Here is a 23,296-nt window from a genome sequence, read left to right as displayed (position 1 = left end):
CTTAATCCAGGAGATAATTTAAATCTTTAGTACTAGAAATTTGTGGTAAATCAAGATTGGTAGAAATGGACAAGCAAGGCATTTCACACCAGGTATGATACCTCTCTTTGCTTTCATGGGCCAGCCCTCCTGACATCCTCACTAATGCAATCCACTTGGGACAGCTCATATCTATAGACAGACAGACAGACATCTGAAGCAAATAATAAAAATGTATGTCTGGGTTTAGGTGTATGAACTGACCACACACTGACTTTGCCATGTTGAAGCAGTCACAAACAAATCATCCTTGAATAGAGGACAGGAGGTGCACCAGAGCCTAGTAAATTTGTTCACTCCAAGATTTTACATTGATCTGTTTGCCATGGCACATATTGATTTAACTTGCAAGCTTAGAGTAGGTAAGACCTCACGGGTTCTCAAACTGTAAGCTCTGCCCTGCTTTTGTAGAGGCAGGCTCGTATTCCTCTCTCTGTTTTTGTTCTAACAGGCTGATTATCTTAATTTTTCCTCATCCTTTTCTCTTTTCTCTCCTCACTTGCATTTCAGAGATAACTTTGTTGTATAGTTTTGTTATAGTACTAACTTTATATATTTATTTCTTCCATTTAGCTATGGGTTTCATAATATTTTTCCTTTAAAAAGAATGCCACCTGTGCTGTGGGAACTGGGCATTGGACTGGCTGTGCAAGTGTGGCTGAGCCTGGAGTGGGCAAGGCAAACCAGAGGCTGAACTGCTTCTGTCGGAGATGTCTCTCCTGCGCCATCTACTGACCAAAAAAAATACATTGTGCCAGTTGGTAAAAGAAACATTTAAATTATCATAGACCAGGTGAAATAATGAACTTCAAGGTATTTTTTATCTTGTAGCTGAACTTGGAGCTGAGACAGTAAATATATAATATGCATAAAGAATGTCCCTATATACCTCCTCTAGTTGTTCCTCTAACAGCTTAGTTTTTGCCTTAAGATATTTTCTCATCCTTTGTTTTTCTCTTTCTCAATATGTAATTCTAAGTGTGCTCACATTTTCCATTGCTTAGTATGCATAGATATATACATACATATATACACACACATTTATATATACACACATACATATTTTTCCTTTTACCAAGCTAAAGGGTTCCTTTAAGTTTCTTCAATTAGAAAATGTGACACCTGTTCTTTCCTGACCCCACTTCACCATTTATGAGGGAGGAAAAATATCTTGAGTTTATTTTTGCAATTAGTCTACAAAACAGATGTCCATAACCATGGTAGATAAATGTACAGTAAATGTATAGGTAGAGATAGGCATATGAATGAATACATGGCCAGATACATAAAGAGAAAAATAGAAATAGATTAAAAGATGATAACATACAGATAACAACATTCAAAGTAAAAGAGGCATATTTCTTAAAACTGAAGTCTGTAGGGCACAAATTTATTCAATGGTTTTAGAAATTTGAGGCAATTTGAGATGGCACTTCATCCTAGGCATGGTACCTATCTTTGTTTCCAAAATGCCAGCCTTTCTCCACTTCAACCTGACATATTCACCAATTTTATATCTTTGGGGACAGGTCTCTTCTCTTTACTTAACTAGTTTTGAAAACAAATGATAAGAATGTGCAAATCTGGGGATCTGCATGTGAATGAAAATACCCATATTTGTTCACTTTACATTTGTGCATACAGCTGTAACAGTCACGCTGGAATCTGAGGGTCAGCAGCTCTGAGCGCTAAGGTCTAAAAGCTCTCTCTTTCCTATTTTCTACTCTTCCCAGTGGAAAATCTCATGTGCTTCTCTCAGGGCATGCTAGTATTTACTTGTATTGCTGTTTTTCCAAGGAGCTGGTTTTGGTGTTAATTTTTCCAATCTTTTTCTTCTTATTGTATAATTCTGTATTGTGTATCCTTTAATAATGTCTTATATGTTTCCACCATTTTTATAGCTTTTTCATTTTTTAATGAGTTTTTTATTTTGTGGAATAATCGTATATGTTAATAATGTAATATCTTTCACTATCTCTTTCCTTCTTTTAACCAGTTGTTTGAAGCAGGCTATATAGTAATTTACCATCTAAACTTTGTTCATTCACCGATTTGTATTGTAACCCCAGTGAATTAATCTGTTCCTCCAGGACTTAAGTTTGCCATAAATAAAGAGGGAAACAAAGGAATTATTCCATTGTAAGTGAATAAAATAGATCTAAATGGTTTCTAGGTGTTTGCTGTATAATAAAAAGAGTATAATAAATAAAATTATATATAATTACATATACATATAATTATGTATTATCATAAATAAAATTATTTATTTAGTATGCAAACATCCTTTTAGATATTTTTTTGTAAGTTTGGCCACAGAAGGTTAGATCCATAAAGATGACTCTTTGGCTTTAATAGTTTTAGATGTAGGACTTTGTCTCCAAAAAACATTAAGACTAGTATTTATTGTTCACTGTAATTCCTTTTTTTTTTTCACATGAGGACATTAAAATGCTTAGAAATATCACAATCACCTTGGCATCCCTATAAAGTATACAGGCCAAACACATGATTTTTACTGACAGGAAAATTCAGGTGCACAAATGTGTAATGAGCCCAAATCATAAAATGAGTATCTTTTCTTATTGAAAAACCACTTCTATTTTAAGCAACTTTTAAAACCATGCTTTATGAAGACATTTCAGATTTATATCATGCTATATAGTTCTTTGTAAATGAGTACATTTTATATTCTAGGCAAAGAGAGTAGATATCCAGAATGGACATCTTTGCAAACATATTGATGAGAGAAATGTTAATGAATGAATGAACGTGAGCATTACCTGAGTCCCAGAGGGGAGAGAAAGAAGAGCTTTCTCCATCCTGGGGACAAAGGCAAGGCACCAGACAAAATGAGTGGGAGGCAGATTCTCAGGTCATGGATGGTAATGCTGAAAAAAAGAAAAAAGTAAAAGAGGCAGTTGAAAATGGTGACTAGATGGTGAGCCAAGGATCCCCAGACCTCCTAGTGGGTGCTTTTCCATTATCTGGGCCACTAGTTTTGCCAATTCAACTCTAAAATCTAAAGGTAGTCTTATACTACTAATGCACAGATTTTTCTCTTAAATTTGGTATGTCATTCAAATAAGAATATATTAAAATTTATTCCCATGATTATATAAACTTGGCCAGAGACTACAAAATTTTTTCATGAGTTGATATATAGACACCTAGATTTAAATTCTGGCCCCATGATTTAAAGCAATCTGGTTATTTTTACCAGAATTTCAAGACTTTCCTTTGCACAGCTTTCATGTAGAACTGAATAAAGTTGATATGGGAGCTGATGTGATTTTGTAACCCTTCTAAGCCTTGGCATACATTGTCACTTTTGCCTGAAATACTTTCAATCTCTTAGACTCTCTCCCTCCACCTGCCTCAATCTTCTCCATTCTTTGAGGTCAAGCTGACTTATCCCTGTTTCTGGGTTTCCAAGCAGAACCAGACACTCCTCCCACTTGTCCCTCATTAGAAACAACACTGCTGGTAGGGAGAGTGGGGGTGGGGGCAAGCCAGGAGGGAAAGAAGGCACTGAAAGGTTTTGGCTTGGAAATAAAGGGAATGTTTTGACCCACACAGCCCTCAGGAGTAGTAGGAATTAAGGAATGTGAAGGCTCAATGTAGAATCCTACCCTCATTTTTGTCGGTGGGGCAAACTTTGCTCTGGAAGCTGCAGCCATCCCCTCACCAGTGATACCGGTTGGTCAATCCAATGGTCTGGTGTCCCAAATAGTAAAGCCTAAACCTGTCATTCATTCAATCAGTCATCCTCATTTTTCTATCATTCAGTGATTATAGAATAAGTGCAGTTTGCTTGACTAATTAAGAGGTCAATTCAGATAGGATAAACAAGTTTATTATATAAATAGGATGGGTTTTTGCATGGCAGTAAACTTTCCTTATTACACCACTCACTGATGCAATTCTTTTGATTTAAGGGGTTCATCCACTTAAAAATTTTTCAAGCTGGGACCTGTACTAGGTGTTTGAGGAACAAAGTTGACTCTCAGGTGGTCAAAGTCTTGTGGACATAATTTCAGACTCACAAAAAGCAATAAGACTAGTACAAAGAATTCCCATACATCTTGCTCCCAGATTCCCTGAATGTTAACATTTAACCACATTTGTTTTCTCTCCCTCTGTATCCATATTACACATGTAAGTGTGTATACACGCGTACAAATTTTTCTGATCCATTTGAGAGTAAGTTGCTGGCATATTGTCCCTTGATTGCTAAATATCTGTGTGTCTTCTTAAATGAAGTATTTTCTCTTTCATAACCACAGTACAACAGACAAAATCAGTAAATTAATACTTATAGAGTACTAATTATTTAATCATAGACCTTACTCAGATTTTGTAACAGTTCCAGTAATGGTCCTTCTGACTAAAGAAATTCTGGATCATGTGTTGTGTTCAGTTGTCATGCCTATTAGTCTGCTTTAACAGGGAACAGTTCCTTAGTATTTTATGACATTGAGGTTTTTGAGGACTACAGGTGTTATGTTATTTTGTAGACTGTCCCACAGTCTGGGTTTCTCCAATGTCTCTTCATGATTAGATTCAGGCTTGAACTTGTGATAGGTATACCACAGATGGTTGTGTTCATTTCAGTGCATAATACCAGGAGGTACATGATGTCCATTTGTCTCAGCACTGGTAATAACTTTGATCACTTGGTTAAGATGGTGTGGGCCAGGTTTCTGCACTATTTTTCCTTTTATAATTAATAAGTGTCTTGTGAAGAGATACTTTGAAAATATGTATATATCTTATCACCCTTTGAACTTTCACCTACTGATTTTAGCAACCACTGATGATTGTTGCCTGAATAAATTACTACAAGGGTTGCCGAACAGTGATGTTCTATTTCCACCATTCCTTCTACATTTATTAGTTTGCTTTCCAACTAATAAACAAGAGCTTTCCCTTCTCTTCTGTTTGCTTGTTTAGTATTATCCCAGGCAAGTTTAGTTTGTCCAAGGCAAGAATGCACATTATCTCCACGGCTATCTGATATTGGAGTTATTAGCTAGTGCATTTAGACAGATGATGCCCAACCCTTCTGTCTCCCAAATGCACCTCGCCCTAACTCCATACTTACCCCTACATAGGATCAACAGCCTGCTTGCTTGGTGAGAGACTGTGCCTACCCATACAATTTTCCCTTGCTAGAGTACATGATTAGTCTAGTTTTGTCTTATTTAACTCAGATATTAGGTGGTTGTTTTATCATCCTTTGACAAACCAAACACCAAAACTAAAAAGATCATTCTGATTGTTGTGTGGGCAACATGTATCAGGAATATAACAACAGCAGAAGTAGGGAACCCAGTTTAAGGCTGTTGAAAATTTTGTGTGGGAAGCAAATTTCTGGAGTTATGAAAAAAATATATTTATACTAAAAGTCTACATAGAAAAATATACAGTAATCACAGTCAAAAGAAATATTTGCAACTCCCACCATTGACAAAGAGTTTCATCAATGAGAAAGTCAATGATTCATCTAAAAAATGACCAAACTATATGAACAGAATTCTTAGAAAATGTAAGTGGCTATTAGTTATAAAACCATGTTGAACCTCACTTATTGTAATAGGAATGTAAATTGAGTCTAAACTACGACAGCCATTTTTCACTTCTTAGATTTGCAAAGACCCAAAAACCTGACAACAAACTTGATAGGGATGGTGTGGGAAAGAGGTTCTCCCATGTACTGCTGGTGGGGTTGTAAACTGGTACAATTTTAGTGAGGACAATTTGACACTAACTAACAAAATTTTAAAAGTCTATTTGACCTAGCAATTTTACCTTTAGGAATTTATTCTATAAGTAAAATCAACATATGTGAAATGACCATTGTACAGGCAATTCACTACAGTGCTATATATAGTAGTTTGGAAACAAATGTCCATTAATAGGAGACTTACTAAATAGTGTATAATACATCTATACAACAGAACCCTTTGCATTTGTTTAAAAAAATGGAGACAATCTCTAGGCTATGTTCTTGGGTTGAAAAAAAATGGGTAGCTCCAGGATGATACGAAAGAATCTAATAGTAATGGTGATTACTTCTCAAGCTTACTGGGGATAGGGAGGCAGAAAAGATTTGCTTTGAGGTCTATTCTCTTTGGTACCATTTGAGTGTCCTACCAGGTGTATGCTTTTCTCTTTAAAAATAAGCAACAAAAAGTTATAAGATCTGCTGCACTTTGGCAGATGAAGAGGGTGCATGGATTCAGGACATGTTTTAGAATAAAGACAAGACACCTCCAAAGGTGGAGTGGACATAGGCAGGGAGGTAAGTAATCCATCAAGGATGGCTGGTAGGCCTGTGGCTAGCAACTGTGGACAGATGTGTCACTTACTTTGCTGGGGAGCATGTAGGGAGGAACAGCTCTAGTATGTATGACAGAACTTGGGGGTTCTGTTTCGGATATGTAAGATTTGAGATGCTTATTAGTCATCCACACAGAGATGTTAAATAGGCAGTAAGAATGGGAGTCTTGTCACTCAAGAAAGGAGCCTGGAATGGACGAATTTTGGAGACTTCAGCATATGAATCACCACTAATAGGAATGAAAGCCACATATGAAAGTTAAAATTTTCTAGCAGCCACACTGAAAAGCAAAAGCAGGTGAAATTAATTTTCACATATTCTATTTGACACAATATATGTAAATATCAGTGTAACATGCAATCCATATACTATTAATATTTTACATTCTATTTTCACACAGTTTGAAATCTGGTGTGTATTTTACACTTACAGCACATCTCAATTAGGAGTATCCACGTTTCAAGTGCTCAATAGCCACCCATGGTAATGGCTACCTGCAGGACAGCATATTGTGATGACATTTAAAGCTACGGACAGAAGGAGTAGAAGTGAGCCCAGAAGGGCACTTGGGGCACTTGAACATTTAGAATTCAGGGAGAAGAGGAGGAACTGACAAATGAGATAGCAAATGAGAACCCAGTGAACTAGGAAGAAGACAAGGCAAGTGGAGCGTCAAGGGACCACGAAGGATAAGGACGTCCACTGCATCAACTGATGCTAAGACCCCAAGGAAGAGGACAGAGAAGTGACCACCATAACTGGGAAGATGGGGTTAGTCACCTTGGCAAGACCATTTCACTAGCCTGGGGGGCTCCTCCTCTGGAGCTGAGAGAATCGGAGGTTTAAAGTGGAGATGTGGTGTATAGACATCTCAAAGACTATACATTCCAAGCTAATCTCTTTTTGACACTCTCTCCCACTCTCTTCTCTTGCTATATCCTGATCTCTTGGTGGTCCATGCTAGGAATCCGGGAAAACCATCTCAGGTCTATCCTTTCTTTCAGACCTCATGTAACATTATTCACAAAGTCTGCCCCATTCTAACCCTTAAATACCTAATTCTGTCTCTTTGCTCCTTTGTTTACCCTGTATAGGCTCTTGCCACCTCTAACCTTTCTAACTACTTAATAATCCCCACGGTTATTCAGTCTCTCAAAATTCTGTTGACAAAGCCTGGGGACACCAAGCAATGTGTGTAGCGTGGAGTGTTGTGTGGCCACACTGAATTTCTAAAAACACAAATCTTGCATTCTTGCTACTCTGCTCAAAATCCTTGCATCGCTCCTCATGGAAAAGATTTAGTGTTTCTACTCTTTGAATTCCTTGTCATTCCCAGATAAATACACAGTTTCATGCGTGCACCTTTATTATCCCTAACCACCCCCTTCTACCTCCAACCTATCCCCTCAAACAGGTGCGACTGGCTCACTCTTACTAATTCTAGCTTAGGTATCAAGTTGAAGGAGCTTCAGCCCTCCCCACCCCCTCCGCCACCACTTTCGCTCAGAGCTGGTTAAACTGTACAACTGGTCTCGCTTTCCTAAGCATGCCTATTTAAGTCAGTTATTTCAGCCGTTGTTCTCAGCATTCATTTACTCAGCCTAGTTTCTAAAGTACGTTTCGGCGATCTCTCCCAACTAAACCGTAAACTATGAGGACCGAGAGCTTCTCATCTCATTTTTTGTTCCTAGTATCTGACACGTGACGTAAAACATCACAAAGTATTCAACCAGCTGTGCATTAGGAGCAATCAAAAATAACGCGGAGAACAACGCAGCGAGGACGGCAAACGTTTTCGCGTCATTGGCGCCGGGCGTCAAGCCTGCAGGGCGCCCCGCATTTTCTCCTGGCGGAGCTGCACCGGGCCTGCAATGGGAGCAGGGCAGGAAACGAAGGCCGACGGTGGGCGCCTAAGGCAAGGCCCCAGTGAGACCAAATCGCTAAACACTGCCTCGTCCTCGCCTTCCCCGCTGGCCCTGCCCCCACGTGATCACGGCCGCTCACGTGAGCGTGGCCCTGCGTGACCTGCCCGCCGTCACGTGAGCGACCGGGGTCACGGGGCCGCAGTCTTCGCTGGGCTCCAGCGGCGGTGCGTTAGGACCTACGGCCTGCTCCCTTCTGGGTCTTCGGTCGGCCACATGGAGGAGGAGGAGGAGGAAGCGCGAGCGCTGCTGGCAGACGGTCCCAGCGAGGCCGGCGGAGGTGCCCCCGCCGCCTCTGCTGGCCCAGGGGTGCTGCCGGCCCTCTGCGATCCCAGTCGCCTGGCGCATCGGCTTTTGGTGCTCTTGCTGATGTGCCTCCTCGGCTTCGGTGAGCCGTCCGGTGAACCGGGCTGGTGGGGCGGGACTGTTGGTCACAGTCCGGGCTTCCTCCCCGAGCCCCGAGAGCCACGCTGAGTTCACAGGTGCCGCGCGGCCGCGGCGCAGCTTCTGGCTTCAGCCCCTGGGCTTCCCTTCTTTGTCCTTCGCGACCCCTTTCCAAGTCTGTGGAGTTAATAGTGTCCCGCAGGTGGGATCGGGGAAGACCATGCTGGGCCAAGTTTGTCCCACGCTTGCTGTCCCAGAGACTAGCACCTCCTTCCTGCGGCCACAGGTAGGAAGGAATCCTTAGGTCGTCAAGATTCCTTTCATTACACTTTTTTCGTAAGGAGTTTGGAAAGATTTAACTATCCTTCCGCCCCTCTGCCCGAAAAAAAACCCCACTTTTTTTCTGGAATGGATAATTCGTTAGCAGTCTTTTATATTATTTCTCTCTCTTTGGGAAAATGTGTGAGTGTGTCTTGCTGATAGCCTCAGTGGGTGGGTGTGTTCTCTTAGCCTTCCTCTCTGCCACTGTGAAGCAATCGTGCTGGGTTGGACTTGCGGTGAGCTTGGCAGTGTTTGTTTCAGTTATGAAATCTGATGACTCTGAAAGCAGTTTCTTGAGATAATTTTAAAAGCGTTTGCCTATATCCCAGCAACAACTAATTTATTCAGCAACATTCTAATGTCAGTATTAGTTTGGTATGGAAGTGACAATATGTTTTTCAGGGGGCTTGCTGGACCTGGTGTAATTTAGGTTTAGCAACATTTTGGTGGAGAGCTTTATGCCACTGCTGGTATATATATAAATAGGCCCGAAGGATGCTTTAGGTTTTAATTTCTTTGCAACTCTTTTTGTGTCCTTCCCTCCCTCTTTGTGGGAAGAAGATGCCTATCCATTAGCCTTAAAGCATGACATTGTTGTTCCTTATTGCGATAAGGCAGGAATCACACATGGCTGGGTTTATGAACAAAAAACAAGAACAACACAAAACACTTAAAATTACCCCTGCACAAGCAAATTATGTTTGGTAAATTATGGTTACCTGCCTGGGTTTCAGAAGCCATACTTTTCTAATGACATTTCTTTTCTTTTGAACTGAAAGCTTCTAATATGTACTTAGAGTTAGTTGAGAAATGGAGGCAATATTAGTCTGAGGCCTACAGAAAGTCTGTTACTATATTTAAAAATAAATCTGAGGGCATGAATGTGAACTTGCTCTCCATTTTTGTTTCCCAAAAGACATGATTATGTTTTAACTTAATTCTTTAGAATTCTGTTTTATTTTTCTTCATTCCTGTTGCTGTATTCACTAAATTACTTGACCTTGGTTATTGTGTTTGTAAAATCAGAATTTTGGTTTCATATATCAGGTTAATACAGAGTAGTTCCTCTGCTTTCAAAGTAAATGGTAACAGCAGGTAGCATACCAGGAAACTGCTGAAGATGTATGTGAAATTTTTAGTGTGTTTGTGTTTTGGTAGCTATAAATAAGGAAACTATTGCTGCTTCATGAAAATATTAATAAAATAATAGATATATGATGCATGATGAAAGTAAAATGGAAGAACAAATAGTTGTTAACTTCTTAGCCCAGGTTCTGAATATTGCTATATGTGCACTGTAATAGTTTGTAAATGATTTGACACATTTTCTCTGGGTTGTTTGGCTACAACTTAGAAAATGCTGGTGGACAAGGAAGTGGCCCAAAAAAGTTCTCAGTGTCAGTCCTGGAGACCCCTGGTAAAAGTGTTTAAAATAATGATTTAAGTAATAATTGCAACTTGAAACTTCTATATAGACAGTATTATTATAAAATACTTGCTTTTCCCAAAAGCAAAGAAACAAAACAACGGCAGACTCACTGACTCTAAGAAGGGACTAGCAGTTAACAAAGGGAAGGGGTTGGGGAGGGTCAATGGGAAGGGAGGGAGAAGGGGATTAAGGGGCACTATGATTAGCACATGTAATGTAGGGGGTCACGGGGAAGGCAGTATAGCACAGAGAAGACAAGTAGTGACTCAATTTGCATCTTACTATGCTGATGGACAGTGACTGAAGTGGAGTGTGTGGGGGGGACTTGATAATATGGATGAATGTAATAATCACAGTGTTGCCAACATAAAACGTTTATAAGATTTTATATCAATGATACCTTAATAAACAATAAAAAAATACTTGCTTTTTCTTTATATAGGCAGCTATTTTTGCTATGATAATCCTTCTGCCCTTCAGAGTCAGGTTAAACGGGTAAGTTGATTTCTCACCTTTGTTTCTTTTGTTGGCTCTGGAGCAGGTGTAGCGCTGAAGCATAGTCAGTTCTCAGGTTGTCCATTCTGAAACTGTCCATTTTAGCACGTGTAGTCAACACATCCACATACAGCGGGGAGTGTTCTTGAGTTGGAATGGGTGCCCACAAATAATTCTTTTATAGCACTGGTGACTTGATATTATTTCAAACCTTAATTAAGTGCTGTCTCCACAATATTGGCCAAAAAATTGGCAGATTTTTGTTTGCATTTCACTCTCCCATTGCATAATCATCTGAATGGCAAATGAGAGGATACTGATTGCAGAAGATTGTCCATGTTAGTGTTTTTAGTTTGGTTTTGTAAAAACATATTTGATTGTTTATTAAGTAGTTTTATTTAGTTGTAAGTTTTTTACCTTTGGACAGGGAAATGCATAAATTGGCCCTTCTAATTCTAGAACAAAGGGAAGAAAGGTAGGAGTTAGTGGGAGGAGGGTAGGAATAGGCTAATACTGTCTTTCACTGTGTAGGGGGAGGCCCAATGTGGGTAGCATATAGGTAATAACATAGAAGCTGCAGGCAGATGCAGGCAGAAGTGGTCCCCATAGTGGGGCATCTGATTGGTCCTGGATTCTGTTAAGCCTCTGAAGTGGCATGTGAACTCAAGAAGTTCCCAGGGATCCCAGGTATAACCATTTTTCTGGAGTGAGGGCTAAGCTGTCATGACACTGTCAAAGCAGTTAGTGACTATAAATGATTAAGAAATTCCTACCCTATGCAAATAGTTTTTGATGTGTTAGTTGCTAAACTTAAATGTTTGGAAAAAAAAGTTTTATTTTCTTTCCATATAGGATATGCAGGTGAATACTACAAAATTCATGCTGCTCTATGCCTGGTATTCTTGGCCTAATGTGGTTATGTGTTTCTTTGGTGGCTTTTTGATAGACCGAGTATTTGGAATACGGTAAGCTTGAAAAAAATTTCACCTATGTGTAAAATTGTTAGGAAAACACAGAACTAGATTAAGGTACTTTTAGAAATAACTGAATAAGCTTCTTTATTGACTATGATAATTTGCTCTAATTTTTAAAGTAATTGTTATATCTGTGGAATTGGTTCTTAAAACTTGTTTGGTATTTCATTTAAGGTTGGGACTAGTAAATGGTTCTCATGGCATAAGGTAACTCAGTTATCTAATTAAATTATCCCTCACTTCGGATCGGGCAAACCAGAGTATGAATTCCATTGCTACTACTTTGTCAACTTCATAGTTCTTCCGAGCTGTTCTGTGCTTGTTAGAGCTGCAGTTTTCTCACTGATAAAGTACGGATAATAATTCTTGCTGTGCCAGGTGGTTATGAAGATTGAGATGTGGATGCACAGTACTTGGCACACAGGCAGTATTTGCCTTTCCTAGCCTCAGTGAGGTTTTCTTTTTCTGTCTTTCTTTGGGCATTGCACTTTGTGTGATGTTAAGAAGGAACAATGCTATGAGCTTTGCCACTTTCCATCCTTATGATTGTCTGTGTGTTGTTGGTGGAGAGTTTAAGGGGGATGTAGACTGGGAATATTTTTGTAAGATAGAGGGCAAACTAATGCCACGTCTGGTGGAAAAGAATTGAAGAAATTCTTAAGTGTTTGGACGACTTGGGGATTTTCCAATTTTTGAAGAGTTAGAGTATAAAGGAGGAGTTAAATTTATTTTACTTGGTCTGTAGGGTAAAATTATATTGAAACGGGGACAGATTCAACTTAGTATGATGAAGACTTCGGTTGGGTTGACAGGAGGGACCATGAGTCATTTTGGGACCAGAGTGAGTTTCTCAGTGCTGGAGATCAGTCAGTAGAATGTGGTGTGGCCTTTTCACAAGGATTCTGGGAGAGAGTGGAGTTTCAGAAGTGCAGTGTGTTCATACGATCTTTAAGGGCTTCTAATACTGGCATTTTATTACTCTGGAGAAACATTAATCAGGTATTCAAAGTAGAATGTTAGAGTAGGGAGATTTTTAATTGTATTAACATGGTTGGTATTTGTCCTTTTAAAAATAGTTTTTAGCTATCAAGAATTATAATCACTTAAAATTATTTAATCTAGACTGCCTTGCAATAAATCCTGAACTCTTAATAGAAATTTTAAAGAGAATGTCCATTTTTAAATGGGAACACTGGGAACTTCTTGAAGATTATTTAATAAGTTTTGTTTAAGAGATGATAATGGTTTAAACTAACATACGCTATTTTTAAAACTTCAGGCATCCACTCAGAAGTCAATTCTGTAGATTAGCATTCAGCCTAGGAAAGCTGCTGACTTCAGAGGCAGAACAGCACTTCATTTTTCTTTTTTGGAAGAAAGGCAGGGGGGTTAAAGAAAACTAAAGAGGATTGTTACTGAAGGTCTTGGTGACAAACTCTTAATTCATTCTTTTTCCCTCTAACAGATGGGGCACCATTATTTTTAGCGTCTTTGTTTGCATTGGACAGGTAAGAAAGGCCAAAGTTCATTGATTATGTGACTGACTTTTGAATTCTTGTCTAATACCAGCAAAGGTGTGTTGAATGCCTAAGTTGCATAGAGTCCACAAATGCCCATCTAGCATAATACATAGTCTATTTTAGGCTTTGAGACAGATGAATATTTAAATTATACTTAATTAATTTAAATTTTACAGATTTATTTGGAAGGGATAGTAAAACCATTGTAGAAGTTGTGATTCATCATAAGTTAACTTCTCTTGAATACCTCTAACTTACATTTTCATTGATTCTGTATTATATTCTCCATTATAGGTTGTTTTTGCTCTGGGTGGAATATTTAATGCTTTTTGGCTGATGGAATTTGGAAGGTTTGTGTTTGGGTAAGTTATATATAGTTTCCTTCATCCTAATGTTATTTCAGTGTTCATCTATCAATTTCTTAAAGACTTACAAAGAACATATTATTGTCTGTTCTGGAAATTATTTCAAATCCTTGAAATCTAGCTACATATATATAAGATTATTAATTAGTTGTCTTAATTTTCCTTTAAAGTAAGCAACAATTTTGAGTGGTCATAGTTAACTCTGGGGCTTGAATATTAAATAGTTCTCTGAAAACGATATTTCCCTAGGTGTTTCACTTTTCTGTTGTATTGAAGCCTATGATTCAAAGCTCATTTGGAAAGTATAGACCATCAATTTCTAGGTTGGTGATTCATGGACAATTTGCTGGGTTTTTTTTGGTGGGTAATGTGCAAGTCCTTTTGATTCCTGTTAAAGAGGCTTAAGTGTGCAAAATATTAATAGGTTGATTGCTCTTCATGAATTTCAATGTTCAATAAGCCCATTCTGAGGCCAGCCTTGGGCTTCCTGCCCTGAGGGATGCAGATGACACAGCTTACTCAAGCGCTCATAGGTATCAAAGAGAATGGAACATATCCCCCAAAAATGCTTTAACTGAGAGGGAAGGAAAGAAAAATGTGTATAAAATATGAAAAGGGTTCACAGATGGAAGTGTGGTCAGAAATAGCCTCAAAGACAAAGTGAGCCTTGACATTAGGATAGAATTTGGATTAGTAGAAGAGAGGGGAAATAATTTTGGAATAGGACAGAGTTGTGAGGAGGACTTTGTGTTAGGATAGGGAGCTCTGCATTGAAGGCCTGAAGGGGAAATGGTCAATATGTAGAACTTAAGGAAAATTAAAACCCAGGAAGTAGGAGAATGTCAAATGTAGAAGATAGTGGCTTGAAAGTGAATTTTTGTGTTTTCACAAGGTATGGACCACTCTCCTCACATGGACATTTTATATGACATATAGATGATTTTGTGCTAACTCAGAATCCTTTTTGCTCATCAAGGTTATTATTGTGGCATATCAAATTCCCTGTCACTAAGCAGTATAAAGTAACCATTACCCTGTGCTTGTGGACTTTGTGGGTCAGGAATTTGGACAGGGTGCAGCATGGCTGTCTCGTTTTTGCACCTGATGTCTGGAGGTTCATGGAAAGCAGGGTACTGGAATCATCCAAAAGCTGTTGACCCACACATCTGGCACCTGGGCTAGGATGACTGGAAGACTATGACTGCTGGCTTGAGGGCCTACATATGGCCACCTTGTGTGGTTTGGCTTTCTCATAGCATAGCGGACTCAGGGTGGTTGTACTTCGGACAAGGTGTCTCAGGGCTCCAAGTGTGAATATTTAAGTTAAAAGGCAGATGTCACCTTTTATGACCCAGCCTTGGGATAACACAGTGCCCCTCCCACCATATTTGTTGATTGAAGTAGTCACAAGCCGACCTAGGTAACTGTGGTATTTCTTTAAAAGCTGTGACTTTTCTTCCTTTCATCTCTTTTAGGATTGGTGGGGAGTCCTTAGCAGTTGCCCAGAATACATATGCTGTGAGTTGGTTTAAAGGCAAAGAATTAAACTTGGTATTTGGACTCCAACTTAGCATGGCTAGAATTGTAAGTATGACAAACAATGAAGCCAAGTAGGACACAAAATATTTATTTAGTCTTATAGTCACTGCTTAAAAATTACAGGATGAAGTATATTTGTGTATGATAAATTGCTTTTTTATATATTTCTCTAGACCATAGTATAACATTTACTAACTTTAATTAAGGCATTTCTAACCTTATTTCAATTAGGAAACAGTCTGAAATGGCTAGTTCTGCATTCTTTAGTTTAAAGATTCTGAGCACTGGGAGGGATCTTAGATCTATTTGTCTAATTTCATTAGCCATTTTAGACATTCCTGCTATGAAAGTCTTCACATATGGCTGTCCAAGACTGGCTTGCACATTTGCAGTGATTGGAAACTCACTGTGTGATGGGGAAACCCATCTACTTAGTTAACTTGATGAAGCTCAAACTCATATAGAGATGAAATCTGCCTGCACAAGTAGTTTTTACTGATAGCTCAGCCTCTTGCCCTCTAGTTAATGTTTATTTCCTCTAATGTGCACTAACACTTTACTTATGAAGACAACACTTTAAGTTCTTGGTCAGACATGCCCATTTCCTATGGTTGAGCCATAGGACACAGGTTTCAGCTACCTGACCATAGTGATCACGCCCCTGAACTTACTACAGGTGGCCTGTCCTCCCAGCATTTGGAACTTGGAAATGACCATGGTGTTTCAGGCTTGATCTGATAGGATACCCAAGGGAATAATAATATGTTTTTGTTAATGCAGCCTGTAAGATGTTTTGGCAGACCCAAATCCTGTTAGATTTTTTTCACTAAAACTCCTCTAAATAGAGGTTTTTAAAAAAAATCCTTCCCATTAAAACTCAAGGTTTCAGAGACTAATAAATGGCATGAAAATGCTTTAACATTTTTAGGGAAGAAGAAATCTAGTACAAAAAGTTTTAAAAGTTTTTAATATAATATCTCATCTTATGAAATAATGCATGTCACTGAACATTTCTTGGTTCTTATATACCTAGGTTCTAATTTTTCACTATTATAAATAGTGATCTTGTCCCACACTCTACAAAACTGGCATCTCTGATTGTTTCCTAAGGCTAGGTTGCTAGGAATGGAATTATTACGGAGTCAGAGAGTTTGTTAGGGTTTCTTAGGATTGCTAAGATAGATTTCCATATTATCCTCTTAGAGATGTTTTTATCCTCATCTGTGGGATATGAGAGGATCCTCTTTATTATAGCTTTGATAGTATAGGCTATTATCACTTTTAAAAAGTGATTTTATCAATTTGATAGGAAACACCTAAATATTATTTTAACTTGTAATTCGTTGATAACTGGTGTGATAATTATATTTTCTAAATTTTATCCACAAGGATTTTCTGAGTACTTCATTATGTATCTTATACAATTCAAGGTATGTTTGTAGCAGTTTGTGGATCTCAGTGTCTAATAACTTTTCAAAGGAGGAAAGGATCAGTTGAGTAAGACTCATTCTCAGTGACTCAATTGTGGTTTCTAGTAATCTTCAGGTTCTTTTCTGTGTGCTTACAAATTAATTATGAACCATTCTGCTGTGTTCTGAGGAGCCCCACATTTCTAGAAAGGAATCTGAGGGGCTTCTGAGAGGCAGAGTGGGGGTTATTGGAGTTGTGGGGAAACCTGAGGTGGAGGTGGGAGTGAGCCAGAGCTCAGGCAGACACACCACCCTCAGCCAGGTTGCTTGGCTCTGATCTGACTGGTGTGTTTAGGGTCCTTGTGAAATGTATGAGGCCAAAGGATTCCATTTCAGAGCTGCTGGAGCAGATGGGGTTTCACTCTCTGTGTTTCTCTTGTACCTGTGCATATTCAGAATGCTCACACGGGTTCTGGCTTTCCCTCTCCATGACTTTTCTGTTGCCTGAGCTGTGAGTTTGTCTGCTTTTAGACACTTGAACTGTTAATTACACCTTTCAGGCAGTGGATGTCTCACTTTTCTTATCATTCATGTCTTAGCTGGGGTTTGGAAGTCAAACACCCTTTTGATTTTCCTTTGTCTTTTATTTTAAACTCATTTTTTTCGACAAATGCTTAGTCAATACTTGCTAAGCCAGATCATGTTAGGTATTTTAGAATTAAAGTATTATTAAGGCAACATCCATGTCTTTGAGGAGCTTATATTTTCAGTGATATTGGGGAAAGATTCCAGTAGGTCTCCATTTATACCTTATTGCTCATTTGTTAGTGCCACTGGCTAGCATTCTGTAAGAACTAGCCATATGAACTTTGACATTATTGAGGACATGTTCATTTCTCAGTCCTCAGTGGATGGCCTGTCAGTAGCTTTAGCACAGTTGACACTTCCCATTCCTTGATTTTTTCTCTTGGATTCCAGAACACAACAGTCTCATAGTTTTCCTCTTGCCTTTCTGTCTACCTCTTTTACTGCCATTGATGGTTTCATCTCAATTTTCTCGACTTGTAAATTTGGGAGTACCACAGGGCTTGGGCATTGGACATCTCTCTTTTGACACTCACTTCTTTGGTGACCTAATATGGTTTTGAAGTTTTAAGTAGCATGTTTTTGCTTCTGAATTTATATCATCTGTATAGGCCTTTCCTCTGAATTCCACACCTGTTTGTGCAACTTCCTACATGACATTTCCGTATGGATGTCTAGTAGGCATATCAGACTTGACATGGCCCAAACCCAGCTATTGATATTCTACCTGTCATCCCCCCAAGCCAGCTAATGCCTTGGTTTTCTTATCCTCAGTTATGGGTGACTCTTCAGTTGCTTAGGCAAAAACTTTGGTATTATCCTGAACTACTCTCTCCACCCCCACCAACTCCACGTATTTTCCATTAGCAAATCTTACTGGCTTTACCATAAAAATATATCTATATTACAGCCACTTCTCACCACAGCCACTAGTCCAAGAGCCATCATCTTTGAACTGGATTATTGCAGTAGTCCCCTAACTTATGTTTTTCCTTCTATCTTCATCCCCACTTGTGGTCTGTTCTGAATGTAGCAGCTAGAGTGCATCTGTTAACGCGTATAGGATCATGCCATTTCTCTACTCAAAACCCCAGTGGCTTGCCATCTCACACAGAATAAAAGCCAAAAGTCATTATTGCCTATAGCTCCCCCCACCTCCGTTTCCTCTCCAGGAACTGCATCTCATCCTCTCCCTTTTTCGTTTGTGCTGTTCAGTCTCTGCCCTCCTTGCCATTCCTTCAGCATACTGAGCAGCCCACCTCTCTGGGCCTGTGCCCTGGCTGGTCCCTCTGCCTGGAATGCTGTGCTCTTCCGTCAGGTAGTCCACAGCTGGCTTCCTTCAAATCTTTACTCCAAAGTCACATTCTCATTGAGATCTCCACCTATTTATATTCTCTTTCCCTGCTTTATTTTTTCCTTATATTTTAAAGCACCTGTCACTATTTAATATACTACATGTTTTACTTCTACCCTAGCAAAATGTAAGTTTTATGAGAGCTAGAAATTTTATCTTCTTTATTATAAATCCAATACCTATAACAGTGACTGGCATATAATCAGGGCTCAGTAGTTGCTAAATGTATGCATAAATGGATGAGGATATTATCTACTGTAAATTTCATTGCCCTCTTAGGGATGAATTTTTTCTTTCAGTATCAGGAAAAGCTGTGCATTTGCTGAGCTAAGGTTTATTTTTGTGTTAAGTACCCTGTAAACTTTTGTTACTCATGTTTCATTTTTGCTTTGGCTACTAGAAAGTCCTAAATGTACTGAGCTGTTTTGAACACTAGCATTTTCTATAAATTGGCATTTTTTTGTGTGGTAATCTTATCTGTGGCTTTATCCTAGTTCGTTTCCTTATATTTTTAAAAAATGATCTCTTGTTTAATCTGGATCCTATTATAGCTATTTCTCTAAGCCATCTCACATCCTTTTTTTTTGGAACATGGTAGAGATATAAATGAATATTGTGTTGATTTTTTTTTTCCTTATCTTTCAGGGAAGTACAGTAAACATGAACCTCATGGGATGGCTGTATGCTAAGGTTGAAACTTCATTGGGTTCTACTGGTCACACAACCCTTGGGGTCACACTTATGATTGGTTAGTGAATCTTGATGTCCCACATTTTGTTTCTTCTCCTTGTTTGTCATAGGAAGTATTGTGGCCGATGGGGAAGAACAGTGGAATTGAATTTAGACCACTAGGGCTGTAGTCTCATCTGCAGAGTTCATTAGTTCTTGGGCCTAGTAGAAATAGTGAATTATTCACCCTGTTTGTGTTTTTGTTTCTACTTTCTTAAAATGGAGGATCTTGTACCACCTTGTTTACTTCAGCATTGTTCTGATGAGCAAAGGAGTGTATGTAAAGACTCTGAAAACAATCAGGAAGTTTCACATGTAAGGTGTTAATTAATAGCAGAGAGAGATCATTTCCTTTGATCAAATTCAGTTAGGATACCTATGGAGCTTAGATTCTACATAAGTCAGAGGTGATATGATAGTGTGGGAGACCCACTAAGTTGGGAGTCGGGAACTTAGGCTCTGGTCCTGGCTAAAACTAGTTCTGTCATCTTAAACAAGGAAGTTAAACTCTGTCTCAGGTTACCCTGCTATAACACTGTGGATGTTTGACCAGAAGTGTATAGGTCCGTTCTGGCCCTAAATGCTGTCTGCCAGCACTCAGTTGTGCTGGTGGCTGGGTGGGTCACTGAGAAGTGTATGAGGCCCTCTGGACTCACCGCGAGTGCTTTTTCTCTGAACAGTGGATTTGTCTGAGCCCCGCAGTATGTACAGGACTGCTTGCAGAGCTCTAAAGGCCTGTGGAATGGAGGGGTGGATGTTCTCTGTGTTCTCTGTCATCTTTTATTCCTTATAATTCCTTGTTTCAATCTGGTAAAAAGAGGACAGTGGAAAGGTAATCCTAAACAGGCAACTTGTATCTAGAGATTCTTTCTTCCCTTTTCCTTTTCCAATTCTTTTTCTTAAGATTATTCCTTACTCTCAGATGCTTTTCAGTATTCCTTCTAGTTGCATCCACAATGCAGAATCTGAGAGTTTTAAAGCGTTTTAGAGCCAGAAAAGATCTATGCTGTCAAATCAAAGCCTCTAATTTTACAGTTAGGGAAATTGAAGCCCAGAGAGGTTAAGTTCTATGGTTGAGATTATTCAGTTTTTTAGTGTCAGAAATAGAACCCACGTCTGCAGACTTATTTCAGCAGTTTTTCAACTGGATCATAATATGTCAGCCAATTAAAGATTCATCTATTTTCCAGAGCTTCTTTTTAAAATTCTTAAGACATGTGTAAACTTTATTCAGTCTTTGTCCTGATTTACTTAAACGACAGGAGACCAGCATCATTGAGTAATCCTGACTACTCAGAGCCTGAATGGGCTGTGTCGTGGGAGGGTGGGGCCTCTGGGCTGTAGAGGGTAGAAGCAGGATTACAGACTTTGGGAAGGAATCAGAAGGAAAATGAGGTGAGCACAGAATCAGACTTTGCTTTTATACTTTTTCCCCCTAGCATCTGTCAATAATCAGGACCTGGACTAAATTAAGAAATGAGGACTAATTTGCTAGCTGGTCATCAGTTTTCTTCATTATAAGACCAGACTGGTTTGTTCTAGTCTTTTCCCTCTAATCTCCAGCCATCCAGCTGGGAAATAACACAGTAATAACAACTACTGTTTGCAGAGTGCTTACCACGTGCCCTTCCTTTGCTAAGTTTTATGTTATTAATGTAATATGCTGTCTTTTAGCAACCTTCAGTTTGGTTCTCTTTTAAAAATCTCTCTTTTTCTTTATTATAGGGGGTATAACGTGTATTCTTTCACTAATCTGTGCCCTGGCCCTTGCTTACTTGGATCAGAGAGCAGAAAGAATCCTTCATAAAGATCAAGGGAAAACAGGTAGGTCTCAATGCAAGCAAAGGGGTGTTTTGGGGTATTATGGCCCTTTTGAGATAATTTACAATGAGATACGTTCAAAATGTAGTGTTACAAACCCAGTGAGGCTTAATACATGCTTTTTATTTATTTCCAAATCTATTAGACTTGTCTAAATTTGGGGTAACTTTTTTTCCCCTTAGGCGTTTTTAGCAGAATTTACATTCTTGATTGTGCTTTTGCAAACTGGTGAGTATTTCTGGAAGAGAGCAGGAAGGTAGATACTAATCTTAGATTTTGCTTTTTCTAATGTCTTTTTACATCATCCCAGAAACTATGTTCCAGTAATTTACTGAGAAATGTATTTTTTTAACTGAATTGCAAAGGTTAATCACATGATAAAAGAAGATTAATCTTGACAGATATGAAAAATTATGCTGATAGCCTCTTCCCTTTCTTCTCTAAGGTGAAGTTATTAAATTAACAGATGTTAAGGACTTCTCCTTATCGCTGTGGCTCATATTTATCATCTGTGTGTGCTATTATGTTGCTGTGTTCCCTTTTATTGGCCTTGGGAAGTGAGTATTCTCTAGCATTCCATTTTTTTGATTAAATTATAATGAGAATTGTCACATAAATGTAATTTTTCCAGCTGTTAAATCTTGTTTCTCTAGTTAAAATTTATATTTACCCAGGAATTGTTTTGCATCCTGGGATACAACTGATTTTCTTAGGTTAAGGTTTAGTATTGGTTTAATACTTTTATTATTTCTTGAAAATACCTAATAACACTTCTGTTTTGTAATATTGATGTATTTTAATGCTTGAGTTTGGATTAGTGTGCCATGTCATTTCCTCTTCTTACTTCTTCTTTGTTAGGAAGCTTCTTGTTAAGAATGGGGACAGTGCACTGGCTCATAGTGACTGGGCACATTTCCATTTACTGGATGGTAATTCTGCCATACCCAAATTCAGGGTTCATATCAAATTTTTTGCTTCCTCTTGTACCCCTCATCAGTTTTCATTGACAGCTGCCTAGACAGAGCAGTGTGGGGGTGTGTCTTCTTAATCATAATGTTTAAATTCAGGCTGTCATTTTAAATAATTTGAGATAAGAATTCTATCTGTTACTTAGTAAAGAATCTGTCCAGTATTACTTTTAAGAAAAAGAAGCCGTCTTAATTCCCTGTAGTAATATGTTTGGCTTTTTGAAGATTTGTGTGTACTCTTTGCTATATAAGTAAAAGGGAAAAAAAATAGGCATCAGTGTATTTTATTTAGTTAATGAAATAATTGTGTTAACTCTAAAGCTTTAGCCAGTTGCTGAAAGATGAATCTCAGACAAGATGGGAAAACAGTATCACAAAAGAAAGTTGACTAAAGAGTTATTTTTATTCTGTTTTATTTTGCCTTTATTTTTAAAAACAGAGTAGTTTTCTCCAAAGTGCTTATTTCTCTCTCTCTCTCATTTTATCTTAGAGTTTTCTTTATGGAGAAATTTGGATTTTCTTCCCAGGCAGCAAGTGCTATTAACAGGTATTTCAATTATCTTTAAGTGCTTAGTGTGGGTCTTCAATTATAATCAAACATTATATGAGATAAAAGAGACATTGTGACCTAACTTCCACAGTATGAAACCAAGAAGTTATTGGGACTTGATTCTAAGTGGCCATCTGTGCATTAATGGAAAACCAAAGAAGTCTTGGGCCACTCTTTATATCTTTATATTTCTATTTACTAATGACCATTTTAGAAGAATATTAAGTTAAATGAGCTAGAATTTGCTCGCCTAATGGTTTTAGGGACTCTTTGGATTTCTTTTTCTATACTTGTGATATATTTCATTAAGTATCTTTTTTATTCTCTGGGCAGTATTGTGTACGTCATATCAGCTCCCATGTCCCCGATATTTGGGTTCCTGGTGGATAAAACAGGAAAGAACATCATCTGGGTCCTGTGTGCAGTGGTGACCACTCTTGCTTCCCACGTGCTTCTGGCCTTTACTCTGTGGAACCCTTGGATTGCTATGGTAATGTCTCTGTTAACACCTGGGGGGCTTAGTCCTGGCTTCAAGGAAGGGTCTGTAAAGTG

The 23,296-nt window shown here is 38.6% G+C and overlaps 1 protein-coding gene across 9 annotated transcripts in view; it reads left to right on the top strand.

Moving 5' to 3' along the window:
• Positions 1 to 8,413: 8,413 nt before the first annotated feature.
• Positions 8,414 to 23,296, top strand: part of MFSD1 (major facilitator superfamily domain containing 1) — a 31,775-nt gene continuing 16,892 nt past the window's right edge. For 4 of the 9 annotated variants that reach the window (XR_012129398.1, XR_012129399.1, XM_073232159.1 and 1 more), the window contains exons 1-11: positions 8,415 to 8,689; positions 10,878 to 10,930; positions 11,783 to 11,895; positions 13,370 to 13,412; positions 13,719 to 13,786; positions 15,265 to 15,373; positions 19,322 to 19,424; positions 21,131 to 21,229; positions 21,672 to 21,783; positions 22,685 to 22,741; positions 23,078 to 23,234. Coding sequence is in view for 6 of the 9 variants with exons in the window: in XM_073232159.1 (XP_073088260.1) it covers positions 8,518 to 8,689; positions 10,878 to 10,930; positions 11,783 to 11,895; positions 13,370 to 13,412; positions 13,719 to 13,786; positions 15,265 to 15,373; positions 19,322 to 19,424; positions 21,131 to 21,229; positions 21,672 to 21,783; positions 22,685 to 22,741; positions 23,078 to 23,234 (1,086 nt within the window). In the remaining 3 variants the exon portion in view is untranslated. Of the gene's footprint in view, positions 8,690 to 10,877; positions 10,931 to 11,782; positions 11,896 to 13,369; positions 13,413 to 13,718; positions 13,787 to 15,264; positions 15,374 to 19,321; positions 19,425 to 21,130; positions 21,230 to 21,671; positions 21,784 to 22,684; positions 22,742 to 23,077; positions 23,235 to 23,296 lie in introns of all 9 variants that reach the window. The other 5 variants (XR_012129397.1, XM_073232158.1, XM_073232161.1 and 2 more) reach the window with 3 other exon arrangements.

The sequence above is a fragment of the Manis javanica genome, chromosome 3, assembly GCF_040802235.1.
Source record: "Manis javanica isolate MJ-LG chromosome 3, MJ_LKY, whole genome shotgun sequence".
NCBI lineage: Eukaryota > Metazoa > Chordata > Mammalia > Pholidota > Manidae > Manis > Manis javanica.
This window is presented reverse-complemented; position numbering and strand designations above follow the sequence as displayed.